At 43.7% G+C, this 19,064-nt stretch overlaps 1 protein-coding gene across 1 annotated transcript; it reads left to right on the top strand.

The window, feature by feature from the left end:
* The first annotated feature begins 1,312 nt into the window (after positions 1–1,312).
* LOC129670368 (ATP-dependent RNA helicase SUPV3L1, mitochondrial-like) lies at positions 1,313–18,860 on the top strand. The gene is made up of 10 exons (XM_055598843.1): positions 1,313–1,330; positions 2,278–2,725; positions 5,870–5,984; positions 8,208–8,376; positions 11,166–11,277; positions 13,931–14,022; positions 15,232–15,312; positions 15,755–15,931; positions 17,432–17,580; positions 18,404–18,860. Exons 1-10 carry the CDS (start codon positions 1,313–1,315, stop codon positions 18,816–18,818), a joined length of 1,776 nt encoding a protein of 591 aa, XP_055454818.1. The 3' UTR covers positions 18,819–18,860.
* Positions 18,861–19,064: the final 204 nt, after the last annotated feature.

The raw sequence follows: 19,064 nt of genomic DNA, 5'->3' as shown, positions 1-19,064 counted from the left end.
AGGGGGCCTGGAATGTCTTCAGGTCATGCCTCCCCTTCAACCTCTTGTCTGGAGTGAGACTGAGTCCCGTATATTATGGGATAGCTCACTGGGGCACCCATGTGAGATGCCCACATGTGTAATTAATGCACCACCATGAATATAAGGCCAAATAAGAGTCTTTTATGTAAGGTGGCAACTGAGGGCAGGCTTCTTGCACAAAGAACTCTCAGCCCTTAGCTAAGAAAAGAGTTACAGAACCAAAGCATCATTTGCCTGTAAGGAAGGAGGAACCCTTTGTTCTGTCAAGCAAGAGGTGGTTTTGAAGTGGACGAGATGCAGAGGTCAGGTGGGGGTGGGGGAGTCATGAATGAATCATTAATGACCTAAAAGTTTCAGGCAAGGTAAGAAACTCCAGACAGGAAAGTTGACACATTGATGACACTGGCAGGCAGTTTGGAGCCGAGACACTCCTTACAAGGAAATCAACATAATGATAACCCCATTAGAATTTATGACCCCATCTGAAGATGGAATTTCCACCTCAATAGTTCCCTTTTCTGCCCTTCAAAATCCTGAAAGCCCCCCTCCCCACACCTTGGAGCAGCCTCCAAATGAGAGGTTGCTGCCCTCCAGTGTTCTAATAAAAGACACTCTGTTGGGCTGCCCTCTTATTTGCAAGTCCCCTTGATCAATCCTGATCTAACAAGGGCATCCTGACTTCTTGACCATTTCACATACACTTGTCTTTGGACTTCCCACTTCTCTGTGCCTCTTGTTTGCTTTTAAGTCTGCAGAAATCTCATCATAGTTTTGAAATTACTACCTTTACTTGCTGTAGCCCATTAGGGTAATAAATACAGGCATTATTCACTGGGTACCATTATCACCAAAACAGATTCGTAGTGTAAAGGACCTCACCTTAAATCCCTAACATCACTTTGAAAATCAAAAGCACTTAGCAAACAGTTTTTAGAATTTTAATTGACACAAAATGTTATTTATTATATAACATGTAACTTAAAAGCTACCAAAAAAATATAGGCATGTAGGAGCATAAAGAACCATCTGACCACAAGTTTTGAATTTAATGTTTCAGTCTCAGGAGAAAACAGTATCCAACTGTTACAGTCTCCAATTTTACAGCAAGGTACTCTGGGAAACAGCAATGTTGCAAAGATATTATGGCAGCAGGGCCAACTTATCCTCCGTAGGAATAGGAGAAAAGTAGCCCACCTATCAGGACGCACAGACAATTTAAAGAGAATACAGAAAAGTTGGAGATATTCAGGAGGGCTTAGATTCATTTGGCCCCAAGTGAAAACTTATCGTCATGTATCTATTACGCGAGGTAGGTGACAGTGGCTGAACTCGCTTCCTTCTGATGAATTGGTCCCCTGAGGGTTCCTTAATGTTAACTGCGCTTGTTCTATCGGCAGGGTCCGCGGCAATCATCACTTAGACCAACTCCCTTTTATTGTTACTTGGGTGGACCTCTTTAAGAACCCTTCTTGGGTTAAGTATTGTCTATCCCCCTACCCTACCTGGAGATGCGGTCCATCCAGACCCTGCCTTGTGCGCTTCCCTCCCTCTTTCTGAACGCTAAGTCCTGTAGCTCAGTGGTGGAGCACATACCTAGCATGCTCCTGGTCCCTGCATCGAGCCCCAACACGGAGGAGAGAAGCACGTGTACTTGCACACGTGTCATACAAGGCCTTTATTTACTGCCGTAAAAATTACCCTGCAACCGGTCTTGATCTGTTAATAGGTCAAGCTATGTCCTCCAACGTTACCCTATTAGGAAACTAAAGGACAATAAATCACCAATCTCGAAAAGGCACTTTAGCGGGCTGGAGAGAGCTCAGAGGTAAAGAGCACTGGCTGCTCTTCCAGAGGTCCTGAGTTCAATTCCCAGCATCCACACGGTGGCTCACAACGATCTCTAGTGAGATCTGGTGCCTTCTGGCGTACATGCAGACATAACACTGCGTACATAATAAATAAATTAATTTATAGAAAAGAATATGGACTTTAGCGTTTAAAGCCACATGCTGCAGGATACTAGGCTCACCAGGGTGGCCAGTTTGCTCACGTGATGAAGCTAGCTAGGTTACTTTCGGCTCATCTGTAGCCTCCGTAAAGATGCCTGATTATTTTCCCTTCTTTGAAGAACGATGATTCCAACTGCCGCAGAAGGAATGAGACGATGGGAGCTCGTTTCCGACAGTGTATCCTACAGAGCTCATTGTCCCCTGAATTAGAGCGAGCTTCCGACCCTACCATCTCCTTTTCCGTCAGGCGCGTGCGGGAACAGCCCTGCGGGCACGCTGGGTCCTTTCGGTCCGCGGGCGCCGGCGTTACGTCACTGTTCGGCGCCCAGTCGGCGGGGTTTTCCCCGGCTCCTGCGGAGCCGCTGTCTCGATGTCCTTGCCTCGGTGTGCCCTGCTGTGGGCTCGGCTCCCGGCGGGGCGCGGGGCTGGGCCCCAGACGGCCGCCTCCTCCGCCCTTCGCGCCCTCGTGGGGCCGTTCCCCGGGGCTCTAGGACGCGCTCCCTGCCTGGCCGCCTCCTCTTCTGCCTCTGGTGGCTCCAAAGCCCCGAACACGTCCTTGTTCGTGCCGCTGACAGTGAAGCCCCTGGGTCCCAGCGCCGACGGCGACGTGGGCGCGAGCTCACTAGTCCTCTGGACAAGACTGAGTGCTGGAGTCTCCTGGCGAAGCAGCAGGACCTGCGGCCGGAGCCTGCCAAGTGCAATGTCTGTTACTTTCTGGAGCCTTCGGCACCCGGGACTAATTCATTCTTAACTCCCTCCATAGAGACATTGACCCTTCCCATCCCTTTTCTGAGTGATTAAACCCTAAGTGTTGGATCGAGATGGTTTCGGGAGAATTTTGTCCTTAAGTGGTGAGATTAGACAGTGAGGACTTTTCAGGATTCTTTGCATTGACTGGACTAGGATGTCTAACAATGTTAAGATTCCATCTAGTGATTTCGCAATAAGTTTACTCTCCACAAGGCAGACATGAATGTAAATACAAGATTGAAGTTGATAAAAGCGTCCTTGCCAAAAGTATTATCGTCCCAGGTTCCAGAGATGAAGAAAAACACCTTAACATCAGTCAGTGGGTAGCAAACTAGATTTGGGTGAGTTTGACAAGCATGTAAATGTTTTCAGTGAGAGGGGTCTTCAGATTATATGGTTGATTTTTACCTCTGTATATGATTAGGAGAGTGAAAGGTTTCTTCCAACCAAATGAATTCTTGGGCGATTGAAGGAACGCCATAGGTCTTCTTGGCACAAGCTGTTCAGGAACAACCTTTAGGCAGCTGACTTCAATATGCAAAACTGGTGCTTCCTTGTGTGGCCTTAAAGTATAGACTTCATATTTGGAGTCTGAGGCAGAGGGGTGGCAAGTTCAATGCCAGCCTGGACTCCCAAGTGAGTTCAAAACCAGGCAGGTCAACTTGAAGAGATCTTGTCTCAACGTAAAAAGACTTTTGGTTTGGTTTGGTTTTTGTTTGTTTGTTTAAAGCTTGAGGATATAGCCCCAGGATAGAGTACTTGCCAAACATGTGCTGCCCTATGGTCCTTTCCCAGTACTGTATAATCAACTAATCAACAAAGTAATACTCCTTTTCTTTTCCTCTAGCATGCAGAGGCTAGAGGAAACAGCAGGGTCCTGCTTTATCACTGGATCTCATTGACCCTAGAGCTGGGCTGCAAGTTCAGTAAGCCCCAAGCCCTAGTGATCCTTCTGTCTCCCTGCCTCTTCCCCTTCCAAAGCTGGGGTTAACGATGTGCTGGTAGCCTCACCCCACTTTTTAACAGGGATCTGAACTCAGGTCATAGCTCTTGCACAATGAACACTCATGTGCCCTGAGCCTTCTCTCAAGCCCTGAGAATCTCAAGAATATTAATGGGTGTGCTTTCCCAGACATAGTGTTTATTTCTCTATCTGGGCTTTGTTGTTTTAGAATAGGTTCTGGCGATAAATAAATACTCTCCAAATAAGTCACTGTGCCTTTACATCACACTCCTCCATTACTTGCTTCAGTGCAGGCAAGTGTTTAGAGAAGTCTTTAATTGTGTGTGTGTGTGTGTGTGTGTGTGTGTGTGTGTGTGTGTAAGAGATAGAGTTGCAGGGGAGGAGGTGTAGAAGAGAAGAAAAGTCTGTGTGCATGACACTCATTTGGAGGTCAGAGGACAACTTTTGGGAGTCTGTTCTCTGCTTCCAGCTGTAGGTTCCAGGGATTGTATGCTGATGCATTTCCTTGTTGAAGCATATCATTGGCCTGCTGGAGGATTTTTTAAAAATTATGTTTACTCTATGCATCTGTGCACTACATGGATGTGGTGCCTGCTTCGTGGATGGCTGTGAGTTGCCATGTTGGTGCTTTGAATCAAACCTGGGTCTTCTGGAAGACCAGCCAGTGCTCTTAACCATTGAGACATTGTTCCAGCCTGCTGTGAGGATTTTTTAAAGGATTGATTTTGTGTGATGTGTGTGTGCGTATTTTGTATGTGCTCCTGTGTGTTCCTTTGGGTGTGCATGCAGAGGCTAGAGGAAGACAGCAGGGTCCTGCGTTATCACTGGATCTCATTGACCCTAGAGCTGGGCTGCAAGTTCAGTAAGCCCCAAGCCCCAGTGATTCTCCTGTCTCCCTGCCTCTTCCCCCTCCAAAGCTGGGGTTAACGATGTGCTGGTAGCCTCACCCCACTTTTTAACTGGGATCTGAACTCAGGTCCTTATGCTTGCACAATGAACGCTCATGTGCCCTGAGCCTTCTCTCAAGCCCTGAGACTCTTAAGAATATTAATGGGTGTGCTTTCCCAGACTTAGTGTTTATTTCTCTATCTGGGCTGTTGTTTTAGAATAGGTTCTGGCAATAAATAAGTACTCTCCAAATAAATCACTGTGCTTTTACATCACACTCCTCCATTACTTAGTAAGTCATGCGTAGACTGTCTTTGCTCCATTGTTATCTGTGTTCTGTTAACATAGGTGAGCACCATGGATGGAATTGTTGTGCCAAATAGAATTAGTGCATGGCACCTTTCATCTGTTTCTACTGCCATTGGCTTCCTTCTCCTTCACAAAGTTCTTATCCTAAAAGAAAAACAAAACACTAGTTATCGTGGGTCACTTAGTCCTATCCCTCCTGAGGCTGAGGCAGGATTTGAGTTCCAGGTCAGTCTGGCCTATAGTGTGGCCCTGTCTCAAAGCAAAACAAAGTAGGAAATCAAATTATTGTTTGATTTCATGGGTATCTTTGTCTTAATTATAGCATTAAATCTGTTTGATCCTTAGACCTTTAGCTTGTGCCTGACACTGTGGGAGAAGAACCTCATACGTAGCCAAATGGGACCTACTCCACTTTTCTCTCAGAGACACTATGGTGTGGACAAAATTTACTTGGTTCTCTGTGGTCTCTGAAATTAAACAAAAAACAAACAAACAAAAAATGTCATTGAACTGGGATAGAGGGGTAGCTTAGGGTTTGATCATGGGCTACGTGTGTACAGATTTCTAGGTTCAAGCCCTGACAGCCTCCCTACCCAAAACATTTCACAAAAAGAAGTTCATATCTATAATGTATACCCAGGCTCCTTAGTGTAATTCCTCACTGTGTTAACCTTTGCATGTTCACACTGGGGTAGTTGGTAGTTGTCAGCTAGTTTCTTGTTTTGCCAGAAATGTGAGTGAAGTTTAGAGAAGGAAGGAATAGAGAGTAGGGTCCCAGGGAAAGACGGGGCCTCTTGCTCAGGACTTGTCTGTAGCTCTGCAGTGTCCAGCACACCTCACTCAAAAGAAGTGGTTTCCAGAGCACTGGGGGTCTAAATTCGGAGTATCATTCAGAGCAAGCATGCTAATGCACTGTGCTATTTTACAGCTCATGTGGACGACTTATTTCCATTTTTCTTGAGACATGCCAAACAGATATTTCCTGTATTGGAATGCAAGGATGATCTACGTAAAATCAGTGACTTGAGGATACCACCCAACTGGTCAGTTCTTCTATTTACTGATAGGGAATTTCTGAATTTGGGGAAACTAATGTTGGTGCTTTTATTTTATACTAGATTAAAAAACAAAACAAAAAAAACTACAGAGTCTAAATTTTATTTTCCCTGAAAACAAAACAGAATAAAATAACCAAGGAATTATTCAGTCAGACACTTTACTGGTGTGTTCCTTTCATTTGATGGAGCTTGGGTTGAGGTTTTCTTAAGTCTCATTTCTTTTTTCTTTTTTTTTAAATTTTTATTTTATGTACATTGGTGTTTGACTGCATGTATGTCTATGTAAAGTTGTCAGATCCTGTAGAACAGGAGTTATAGACAGTTGTAAGCTGCCATGTAGGTGATGGGAATTGAACCTGGGTCTTCTGGAAGACCCAGTTAAGTCCTCTTAACCTCTGAGCCATCTCTCTAGCCCCTTAAGACTGATTTCTGATGAGGTTTCTTTTGTAAGGTTGTCCTGATAGGTTAGCTGACTACCTGAATATTAGTAGTTCTTTCCCCATGGCTGGAACTGCACTATCTCTTAACTCTTAGCTATGACACTTTTGGGACACTCTGCTCCAAACTGGTGGGCTGCTCTCTGGGCCCTGCGAGTTCTCACCTTACATAGTTCTGGCCCAGCTTTTGGCCAGAATCCCACAGAACCCCCACACATGAGGACTCCCACTCTCTTCATCTTTTCTGCCCTTTGACATTCTGCTTTTCAAATTCCACTCAAACTTGAGATCCTGCTTAGTTGATAGAGCATTGTCGAGCAGAGACAAACTTTGGACTTGATCCCCAGCGCTGCATCAGACCAGGCATGGTGGTGCATGCCTGTAATCTCAGCATTTGGGAGGCAGAGACAGAGTTACGAATTCAAAATTGTTGGTTGTAATGGTTTACAACTTTAGTCCTAGCACTCAGGAGATAGGAAGGAGAATCCCTGCTTGAGGCCAGCCTGCTCTATATAGTGAGTTCCATGTCAGCCAGGGCTACATAGAGAGACTCTGTTTCCATGGGGGGGGGGGAATGAATATGAGAGAGAGAGATAGGGTCATTCTTGGCTATCTACAAGTTAACCTAGGCTACATGAAACACGGTCTTTAAAATTTTTTTAAACTTCCATCTACTTTAGCAGCTCTAAGTCTGCTCTCCTGCTTGTTCAGGACAATTATTGCTTTCCTCTTGGGTTAGACCTCCCTGTGTCCTACTGGGATGCAATAAGGACCATTTGCTGTGCTTCCTTCAGGAGATTAGTCCTCACCGCCTACAACAGACCCCAAAGCAAATACTGAAGGCTTTGTAATTTCAGTGTTTATAAATATAGCGACTGAGCCTCTGCTCCTGGTGAGGAGAGGGGCCCTACTACAGAACTGGGCAAAAAAATCACAGTAGCTCATTGGGACAGAGGCAACAGGCGGTGATTAATATTTACTATTGATATATCTTATGGTAAAGCTTGCTGTTAATCCTAAACAGCTGTATAACCAAATCACCACACAGAGACTATAATTTATTTAATTAACCTAGAACTCAATGCTGGGCAATATTTACCCCATCCTAAGCCTCCAAGCCCTCATAGTTTCCTAACATTTAGATTTTCCACATTATACTTGCTCTTATTGATATATTAGGGCCAGTCCATCTCTCCATGTCGTTCCAAGATCTCTCCTCCTGCATATGTTCTCCCAACCTCTCCTCTGCCCTCCTCTCCTTCTCTGCCTCCCACCTTCCTGTCCTTTGGCTCTTCCCTCTCTTCCTGCTTCCTCTCTATTGCTCAACATTGTGGCTAGTTGCTTTATTTTGGCATGTTTACACAAAGTTTAGACAGGATGCCTCAACTTTGTATCACAATGTAAGTATCACAATGCACTGACTGGATTCAAACCAGAGAGTGGGAGAGAGAAGTCAGCATTTGAATGAACAAGGGTAAGGTGTATACATTTCAGAAGAACAGTATAACAGGGGTTTTTGGGTTCGGAGCAGTGGGAGTGATGTAAACATATCTGTGGGACTGATGGCAGTTTAAATCCGTTTTCAATAACAGTTGAGATATTCAAAATATTCACTGAGGTTTCTGTCCTCCAGTAAGTGCTATTCTGAGAAATCTTGGTATTTTAATGTGGTTATACATCCCTTCATTGATACATCCCTTCATTTTGCAAAGACTGCTAGAATGGATTATGAGGTTAATAGACTTAAGCTCTTTACCTACTCATGTTTTAGGTACCCAGAAGCCAGAGCCATACAACGGAAGATAATATTTCACTCGGGCCCCACCAACAGTGGGAAGACTTATCATGCAATCCAGAGATACTTGTCAGCGAAATCTGGAGTGTACTGCGGCCCTCTGAAGCTGCTGGCGCACAAGATCTTTGAGAAGAGCAATGCTGCTGTCAGTACCCTGCCGAGTGTTTCCTCATTTCCTTGATAGTTTTTCATTTCTTGGGGTGAGGATGGATGTGGGGAAAGAAATACGTAGTAATTCACTGTGGACAGAAATGCCTGTTTGAGTGTACCTTGAAGCTGTCAGTTGTATGAGGTGATGGTGTCACTACGAGTGGGAGGAAGAGAGGCTAAACTCTGACATGCCATCCATATGCTGCATCCTTAGATCAGAGAAAATGTGAGAAAGGGGCCCGTGATCCCGGCACTTGGAATGTGGACGCAGGAGGATCTTGAGTTTGAGGCCAGAGGCAGGCCTGGGCTACATAGGGAGCCCCTGTCTCAAAAAAACAAACAAAAACTATCAAAGAAAAGTGAAAACAGCAACACCTAGTATAGAAAGTGAAGTGAAATATTACTGAATGTTTTATGTAGCGAGAATTGCAGAAAATGACGTGGAGCCTTCTGTCAAGCTCTTCATGTGCTTTGCCCCGCCCCCTTTTATAGCATTTGCTTGCTTTTTCAGGAAGAGAGCATGAATTAGTTGGAAGTTGCTCTGAACTCCTCCTTGGCTTATGTAGTGCTCTGCCGGGATGTTTAGCTGCCAGTGTCTTGGGTCAGACACTGATGCTCAGGACTAGAGCCACACTTTCAAAACTGGATTTGAGGCCATTTTGTTTGAGGCATCCTTTCACTAAATGGACCATTTTATATTGTTTAGTATAGCATACTGCGATGTTATCCAATTTGGCTTAGATAATTTGTATTCTGCATTTAAAAGATTACTTTTTTTTTTTAATACATAATGCTTTTTCCATACATTTGGGATATTTCAGACCAAAGACCTGGTTAGTTTTTTTGTTTTGTTTTTTTCTTTGTTAACATAACTAGTGTATTTATCTGAAAGGATATTTAATTTATAGTCTACTATTATTTAATACTTAATCCATAATCAAATTCAGGTTCTATTGGGCTGAAGAAATTACATCACTGGTTAAGAGTACTTGTTGCTTTTGCAGAGGATCCATGTAGGGTAGCTCACAGGGCCACTCACTCCTGCTCCAGGGATCTAGCACCCTCTTCCAGCCTCTGCCGGTACCACACACATGCACATAAGTAAAAAATAAAATTGTACATTTTTGTGTGTGTGTCAGTTGTCAAGTAACAATGTCCCTGGTCCCTCCTAAGATCCCATCTTCAGTTCTCACATGGCATGGCCATTCTGATCTCAGAGTTCCTCATTCTATCTTTGTCTCCTGTGAGTTCTTTATTTTTTAAATACTGGAGGTTAGTTGTTGCCTGGACTTTCTTAGATTGAACACATAATATCCTTCATTCTGATGAGCCTTGCATTCCTGGCTAAAATCGATGAGTGTATCACACCCCTTATGTTGCTTCTTCTGGGGGAGTTAAACTGAGATGTCTTTTTATTCTCAGGCTTCCCTCACAGTGTTCTTAAGTATAGAAACAATTCACATTCATTGAATTAACTCCATTAATGCTGAAATGTACAGAGAGAAAATGAAAGATGATAGAGCAGTATAGTGAGAATTCTGGAATTTTGGTTTCTTTACAAAACATAGGAATGTTATAAATATATGTTTTTGTTTTAATCCCAGGTATGAGGATATGGGGTTGCTTTACACTGTCTGACTGACAGGCAGATGACTATGATTTGCCCTGTGCTCTAGCAGAGGCATGGTTTACGAGCTGTGGATAGTTTCTGTGATTGTGTGACATTTGGAATTCTAGGAATTTGTCAGAGGGTGTATAAATGCTGGAGCCCCAGGGTGGGTGGTTGGTGTTCATTCAGGGGGAGTGGTTGCAGTTTGATAGTAGTTGTGCTCAAAGAAGAAAGAAATGAGATCTCAGATCTCTGTCTCTCTCTCCTCTCTCCTCTATCCTTCTTTCTCCTTTGTAGTGATAGGGGTGGAACCAGGGGGATAGAGAGTGGGAAAAAACGAACCCTAAAGTAGCAAAGGTCAGCTACAAGCAAAGAAGAAATAGAAATTAGATTCACAAATAGCTATCCCTCTTTCTCCCTCTCTATGTAGTGATATGGGGTGAAATCAGGGCAGAGTGTGGGGGATAAAGCATGGGGGAAAGAAGAACCCACATAATAGCAAAAATCAAGCTACAGGCAGGACATTGTGGCACATGCCTGTTTTTCCAGCACTTGGGAGGCAGAGGCAGACAGATCTCTTGAATTTGAGGCCTGCCTGTTCTATAGTCTAGGACAGCCAAGGCTACACAGAAAAACCGTGTCTCAAAAAGAAAACAAACAAACAAAAAAAGCTTAAGAGCAGAAAGAAAGCTTAGTGGTAGACGACTTGCCTGGCTTGGGCAAAACCCTGGTTTCACCATGTATTACTGCAGAACAAAGCCAGAACCAGAACTATTGGCTGGGTTCCTTGATGCATGCCTATAATCCCAGTACTTGTGAATTGGAGGATCAGAAGCTTAAATCATAGTTACATAGTTAATTTGAGGCCAGCCTGGGCTACATTAGACTCTGTCTCAAGAAACAGGAACTGCTACAATTTTTCTACTGAGGATTCTTCTGATTTGTCTAAGTTGTACAACAAAGTAGCTCTGCGTGTGTGTGTGTGTGTGTGTGTGTGTGTGTGTGTGAAGTATGTAACTTAAGCTTTGGTAATATTTTATTCAGCTATTTAAATAATTTTGATAGTAATGGAATAAGTTCTTTTCAACCCTAGGCTACTTTTTGTTACCATTTTCAAGTCAGAGATGAGTCTGGTTTGTTTTGTTTTGTTTTTTGGTTGTTTTTTGTCATTCCAGGATGTGCCATGTGAGTTGGTGACAGGTGAAGAGCGGCTGACAGTTGCGCCTGAGGGGAAAGAAGCCACCCATGTCTCTTGTACTGTGGAGATGTGCAATGTTACAACTCCTTGTATGTATATGCTGTTCAGAAAACTAGGACTTGGGGGTTTTCAGTATAACTAAATTTAGGATATAGGGCTTTGTGGTGAATAGTTAAAAATCTAGAAGAAAACAGTACACTAAGTATTTAGCGTTAAGCTAACTTTACCGTGCTTGCTTCTGAATCCTTGTGGTCCTTTGTTGTGGATGAAATTGAATCCCAGCGCAGTAATCCCTGCACTTGAGCAGAGGCAGGTGGGTGTCTGAGTTCCAGGACAGCCAGGGCTACATAGTGAAACATTGTAAGTCAGACATAGTCTGGTTGTGTTACATACACACATATATACGTGTGTGTGTGTGTGTGTGTGTGTGTGTGTGTATTTGAGATCCATTTACACTGTTACATAATATTCTTTTTTTATGGCAAGATTTCTTCATTCCCTGTTAAGAAATATTTAGGTTGTTTAAATTTGGCCATGGGTTGGGAATGTAACTCAGTTGTAGAGCACTTGCCTAATAAATGCAAGATTCTGGGTTCAATCCTTAGTGCTGAAATCAAAAGTCTGTATTCTATACAGTGCATTAATGAACTTCTGGCTTTAATTTTGAAAATACTGAAGTGCAAGTAAACAAAGAACACATATATATATATTTTTCAGTCCCACTTGTCTCCCGGTGAGTTTTAATTAACCCTGTGGTGTATATTTTCTTGACTTTCTTTGCCAGTGTTCAGATTTTGTTATGTGTTATAGTAGGGTATGCACTCAGGTGAATATGTTAAATATAGTAAAAATCATATGGGATTTTACTAATAGCTTGCTTTTCTTTTTAAAATCAGCTTTTCAAATAAATAGTTTTACATTTTTCAGTGTATTGTAAAAGTCATATAGTATAACCATGCAGATAGCACACAGAATCAAAGTGGTCTCTGCTTCTTGCTTTTTAGTCTGTTCATCATGATGTGATGAGTAATTTTTAATTTGGTTTTCAGTATAAATTACCTTTCTTTGACTCTCAATTCCTTGATATTTGGAGGAGAATGAAATCGTGTACCGTGGTTAGAAGTATTTGGGATTAGAGGGAAGCCGCGCTGCGGCTTGACTTCCCATGGTGAAGGGGTTAACACCTGTAAGCAGGAGCAGAGCCAGCCCTGCATCACTGCACCTGCTGCTCCCAGAGCCCCCTCCTGACGCTTTTGGCATCCTGAAGGGCTCTCCACTCCTCACTCCAGAAACATAGTTTCTTCCTCCTTGCTTGCTACAGTGTAGATGTGGTGGTTGCTTTCTTTGTTTTCTAAGACTGTAGCCTTGGCTAGCCTAGAACTTTCTATATCGACCAGGCTGGTCTCAACCTTATAGAGATCTGCCTGCTTCTCCCTCGCCACTACTGGGATTAAAGATGTGTGCTACCATGCTGGGCTTAGATTTATTTTAAATTGTGTGTGTGTTTGTATATTGGTATATTTGTGCGCACACATGTGCTCTTAGAGTTCAGAAGTGGGCATTAGATCCATGTCCTCTAGAATCGCCTTCTGTTACCCATCAAACTGTCTCCAGTCCGATATGGTCATTGCTATTTGGTGGAGTCAGCAGTGTATCTGAGGTTGTAACCAACGGGATAGATGGAGATAGGAAAGTGCTCTGTGTGCTGTGTGGCTTGGATTTGAATCTCATCCCTACACATGCTGTCTAACTTCTGTGGACCTCAGTTTAATTTCCTGTCAAATGGAGATAACTGCATAGGTTTGTTATGAGGAACAAACCACTTAGACCAAGGCTGCTAGAAAAGATGCGCCCAGTAAGCAATGGTCATGACGCTGATGAGGGGGAAATTGGTGTTGGAGCTTAAGTGGCTTTCTTGCTCATGGAGACTCTTGTTCTAAGATGAAGTAGCTGTGATAGATGAAATTCAGGTGATTTGAGACCCAGCCAGAGGATGGGCCTGGACCAGAGCGCTGCTAGGTGAGTGCTCTCACTGTTTCAGTCAGCTGCTGCTGCCTCTCTTCTTGGGAAAAGTTAAGTTAAAAATCAAAATTATAAAGTTAACACTACCAAATATCTAAAGTAGAAAAGTTTGAATCTCTGAGGCTATAACCCAGTGGTAGAGCACTCTTCCAGCATGGGAGGGACCTGGGTTTACAACTTAGGTTTGTAACTTAGGTTACAACTGGGGACATTTGTAGAGTACTTCCAGCAGGCCATGCATGAAGCCGTTGGTGATTCCCAGAACCACATATAATAAACCAGGTATGGTGGAACATCCCAGTGTCCCAGCACATGGGAGGAGGAAGCAGGACCATGAGGAATTGAGAGGATTATCATGGACTACAAAGCAAATTCAGGGCCAGCCCAGGCTACCTTGAGATTCTGCCTCAGTCTGGTCATGGTGGCACACGCCTTCAATCCCAACACTCAGGGAGGCAGAGGCAGGCAGATCACTGTGAGTTCAAGGCTAGCCTGGTCTACAAAGCGAGTCCGCCATGGCTACACAGAGAAACCCTATCTCAAAAAGCAAAACAAAACAAGAAAAGATGCTACCTCAAAAGGAAAAAGGAAAGTTTGTCTTGCCATATTCACAGTCACTGGTAACGTCTTGATCTGTTTCACGTCAGCTTTCTGTGCATATGGTGTCTGAATGCCGTTAGAAGAGAAGAGAGCAGTGTAAACCCCTGTGTGCATTTACAGGGCTCTGTGCCGAGGAAGTCCATTTGTGCGGAGAGTCTGCTGCTATTGACCTGGTCTCTGAGCTTCTGTACACAACTGGGGAGGAGGTAGAGGTAAGGTCCATGGGCTCCGTTCTCACGGGCTCGCTGCAGAGCTGAGCTCCAGTGTCAGCACTGGGCTGCAGATCAGCACTCAGTTGCAGAGCGAGCGCGCAGTGAACCATGTGTGAAGTTGGCACAAGCAGACCCCTTGTTTGCATGTGTCCGAAAAAGCATTTTTATTAGTCATTTGTTTTTGTTTTGTGTACATTTTTGTGTTTTGCCTACATGTGTGAGACAGTCAGATCCTCTGGAACAGGAGTTACAGACAGCTGTGAGCTGCCATGTGGGTGCTGGGAATTGAGGGTCCTCTGGAAGAGCTGCCATTGCTCTTAACCACTGAGCCACCTCTCCAGCCCCATAATTTTTCCTTTTTAGAAAAATTAAAACAGTTCGGCAAAAAGGAAATCCTTATTTTAGCTGAGTGGCTCATATATATGGTAGATTTTCATAATGTGAAGTTCTGATGGATAAGCCATGACGCTTATGTCTTCTAAGCATGGGAAATCTTTATTTCACAGAATTCCTGGTTTGTTTGTTTGTTTGTTTGTTTGTTTGGAGGGATGGTTAAGGCTGTTTCATTGGTTTTGGTTTTTGTTTTTGAGATATGGTCTCACTGTGTACCCCAGGTCAGCCTCAAAATTCGTGGCAATCTCCTTCCTCAGCTTCCCGAGTGCTGGGATTCTAGGCCTGAACTACCACACTCAGCTTTCTAGTTTCATTTTTATAAAAATCTTTGGAGTATAGAGCCACATGTGTTCACTTATTTGTGGTGCTGGGAATTGAACCAAGGGCCTTATTCATGTTCTACCATTGAGCTACACCCATGAGGAGCTCATGTCTAGGGTAGATGTTTTCTTGTGTTCTGTCCCACACATTGAAATATATGGAGTTGCCTTGTCTATTTTTATTCAATGGAGAGAATTACAATTTAGAAAATTGTTTCATCCTTAAAGACATTTTTGGTATTCTGTTGGATCATTAATATATTCTGAAAATCTGGCTAAAACATAACAAAGGGCTATGTAGTCTGCCATCTTCATAATCCTAGCAGCTTTTCTAATTGCAGTAAATGATTAAAATGATCATGTCTTTTTCTCTATATTACTGAAATCCTGGCATGGTAAGAACTTGGCCTAATGTGGGACATTGTTTCAAATGAAAATGCCCTTCAAAAACTGAAGGAAAACGAAGCTCATGATGATCTTGTCTTTTCCTCTGCAGGCCGCCGGTCTTCACCCAACTGCTGAGCAGATCGAAATGTTCGCCTGCCATCTCCCTGAGACAACGCTGTCCAATCTCATTGTAAGTGGAAGCTCTTTTCATTTTTCCTTTTAAAATTGTTGACGTGGCGTGTCAGAACCGGCTCACTGCGTAGGCAAGAGTGGAGGACAGGCTGCTGTGTGCAGCTGCCACACATGGCATTTTTATTGCTGGTGAAACTTCCAAAATCTGGGTGTGTTGGTGCGCACCTGTAGGCCCAGCTCTCAGGACCCTGAAGCTGGAGACCTGGAGTTGGAGGCTAGCCCAGGGGCCGTAGTGAGCCTCTGTCTCTAAAGAAATTGAGGTTAGGGAAGGCAGTGGGAGAAATGCCTCAGCTTTAGAGAGCAGTCAGAGAAGCACAGCTCTCCTGAGATCTGCTAGGGACTAATGGGGTCGTCCTTTGTGGACTTTAGTCCTTTACTGAAACCCAGTAGGAGGATATCACATCCAGGCAGTGAATAATTTCACGTGTATTTTTCCCCAGGATATTTTTGTAGACTTTGCACAAGTTGATGGACAGTATTTTGTCTGCAATATGGATGATTTTAAGTTCTCTGCAGAGTTGATCCAGCATATTCCACTAAGTCTCCGGGTGAGGTATGTGTTCTGCACAGCCCCCATCAATAAGAAACAGCCTTTTGTCTGCTCGTCATTGTTACAGGTATGTCTTTAGCTCTATGCTCTTTTGAGTTGTTCCAAATTGATCCATTTTTTCTCCAGACAGTACTCTGTCCATTAAAAGAAAATGCTTGGAAATAGGAGACTTTGTGAAAACTTAAGCATAAAGTGACTTGGTCATTTTTGAAAGATAACTTTGCCTTGTATTTGGGCCTGGATGGTAGCCACTGTAAGCTGAAACACGTAGTTGAGTAAGCGCTTGGAGGGATTAGGGTTCAGTGGTGACAGTGGCACTGTGCGTCTTTTCTTCTTAGCTATTTGTACTGGGCTGTGGTGTGACTTGTGAAGAGCACGGAATTCTAGGAGAAAGGGCAGCAGAGCTGAACCACAGGGGCCCTAACATGCCTGGTGCTCCATCCTGGGGTGCCACTCATGCCACTAAACTCAGGGTTCCTGTCTGGACTTATTGCCATTTCTACCACAGGCCTTCATTCTGTGTATCAGCTCTAGTTCATTTAAATGTATTTCTGGATTTACCTTTTCAGTCATTGTAAAATTATATAAATGGTACACAAATACTTGTTATGCCAAATTAACACATTACAGATAGGTTAAAATTGCCATCCTCAGCCTCAGACCTACTCTTAGAGTTGTTCCACATGATTCCTACCTGCGTACCTACCTGAAGAAATTTCAGTTCTGTTTTGATGGTGTTTTTCTATAACTGTTATAATAATAATAATTCTGCAATTTGCCGTTTCCCTTTCCCTCAACAGTGTGTCTTAGAGGTCTAGGTTTAGGTCTTTTCCTGCAAGTATGTCATTGGTGGGAAAGCCAGGATAAGGGGGAGGTTGTGGGGCAGTCTTCAGGTACTGAATGCTCACATGACTAGAGCTTGTTCCTGTGGCCTTGGTCCTGTTCACACCATTCCTCAAACAACAATTTCAGTGACACAGGATCCTCTGCCAGGATGGAGGATCCTGGAAGAGTGCAAGTCATCAGCGGTTTAGGTCTTGTGTTGAGTGTGAAATCTAGAGAATGTTCTTGTTCTGGTACCTCCTCTGTCCTGAACTATAAGGAGCTCAGTCTTGCTGATGGCCTCTGGTGCCACTTGGAACCGTGGTTTTGAGAAGTCAGTTGGATTCTGGGGACCAAACTCAGTTCATCACACTTATCAGCAAGGGCCCTTCCCTGAGGGGTCAGTCTTGATGGCCTCATTTTAATTTTAAACAAACTGTTGAAGCTGAACCTGGTGGCACACTCCCATAACGCCAGTGCTCAGAAGGTAGAAGCAAGAGAATCAGAATTCAAGGCTTTTCTTGGTTAGATAGAAATTTTGTGGCCAGCCTGGCCTATGTAAGACCTTGTCAAATAAATGATTGCAAAGCATACATTTTTTAGAACATAGGAAAGTGTCAGTTAGGAGGGAAGCTAGCCTATCTTTTGAAACAGCCACAGTCTACAGGCTCCACTTCTTTTTCTCTGTGATTACAGACCTAAGAGGATTCTGGTTATTTTACCAAGCTTTCTTCTTTCCTCTCAGTTTGCCAGACAGTACAGCAGGAATGAGCCCCTGACCTTTGCATGGTTACGCCGGTACATCAAGTGGCCTTTGCTTCCGCCTAAGAATATTAAAGACCTCATGGACCTTGAGGCTGTCCATGATGTCTTTGATCTTTACCTATGGCTAAGGTAACAAACCTTTTCTTTTCTATGCTCTCAATTTTCTAACTCATGGGGCAAAGTAAAAGTTTTGTAAGTGGGCTTCTCCTCTTTCGTGTTAGGGAGATACACGATGTATTATGTATTTTCCATAAAGGTGCTTGAGTTTATACTCATTCCTGAAAAGGAGTCCCTAAGATAGCCTCACTAATGAAAGAGTGGTCCTTGATCGAGAGCTTTGCTATCCCTTGAGTACTGTTCTGAAGTAAAGGACTTGAGCTCCATTTAGACTTAAACTCTGCAGTAAACAAAATACTGCTCTGTGTGTGTACATGTGTGTACAGGTTTGTATGATGTGGGTGGGATTGCACATGCAGGGTGCATTTTCTTCCAATCAGGCCAACTGTGTGGGGTTGGTTCTTTACTTCCGTATGTTATGTGGGCCCTGTGGCTCTAACTCAGCCCACAGCTTTGTGAAGTAATCACCTCTATCTTCTGAGCCATCTCAACAGCCCAGGTCCTGCATTTCAACAATGCTAACTTGTGTATTGACATTTTCAAGAACCTTTGCTCTAGAGCAGAGCACTCAGGATTAACGAAAGAGTCAGGAGGATCTCTGGGAGGCCAGCCTGATCTACAGAATTCGTTCCAGGACAACCAGGCTTCATGGAGGAAAAAAAAAGTCCCCTGAGGTGGGCTTCAGACACAGCCTCAGGCCTGGGCAGAAACAAAGGCTGCACGAAGGCACTGTATTAATAGAAAAGGAATGTAAACAATCCTGTTGTCAGGATGTGCGTGCATTGTTACACTTGGCTCAGAGCTGCTGCTCTAATGCTCGTTGTTCTTTTCCCAGCTACCGATTTCTGGATATGTTTCCAGACTCCAGCCTTGTTCGAGGTCTCCAGAAAGAGCTGGATACCATTATCCAAGATGGTGTGCACAACATCACCAAACTGATTAAAATTTCCGAGTCACACAAGCTTTTGAATCTGGAGGGCGTATTAGGAGAGGACCAGTCACGTTTTTCAGGAACTGCAAAGAGCCCAGCAAGAAGGACACGTGGCACCAAAAGCTCAGGGAGTAAAGCTGAAGAGCCTGTCAGCCCCAGTGCCAAGGAGCTGCCCCTTGCATCTAGGCTGGTGCAGCAAGGACTCCTCACTGCAGACATGCTTAAGCAGCTCCAGAAGGAATGGCTGACTCAGCGAACAGACCATGGCAAAGAAAAGGCAGGGACACGGAGAAAGAAGACTGACCACAACTCTGATTAGGTTTTTTTAATTTTGCAAATAAAAATCAATTTTAAATCCTTATGTACACGGCATTCGCTGCCTGTGGTAGGATTGTGGCTATGTCGCACTTTTTTTTGTTTGTTTGTTTTTTGTTTTGTTTTTTTCACAAAAAAGTAAATTCCTAAAGCTATTTAAACTACTTACTCCAACTGTTAAAATAGAGTATGTTTAAGGTTTTACTGAGTTTTCATAATGGCCTTTTCTGGGCTAGCCAGGACACTGCTG

The sequence above is a fragment of the Psammomys obesus genome, unplaced genomic scaffold, assembly GCF_907164565.1.
Source record: "Psammomys obesus unplaced genomic scaffold, mPsaObe1.curated_primary_1811, whole genome shotgun sequence".
NCBI lineage: Eukaryota > Metazoa > Chordata > Mammalia > Rodentia > Muridae > Psammomys > Psammomys obesus.
This window is presented reverse-complemented; position numbering and strand designations above follow the sequence as displayed.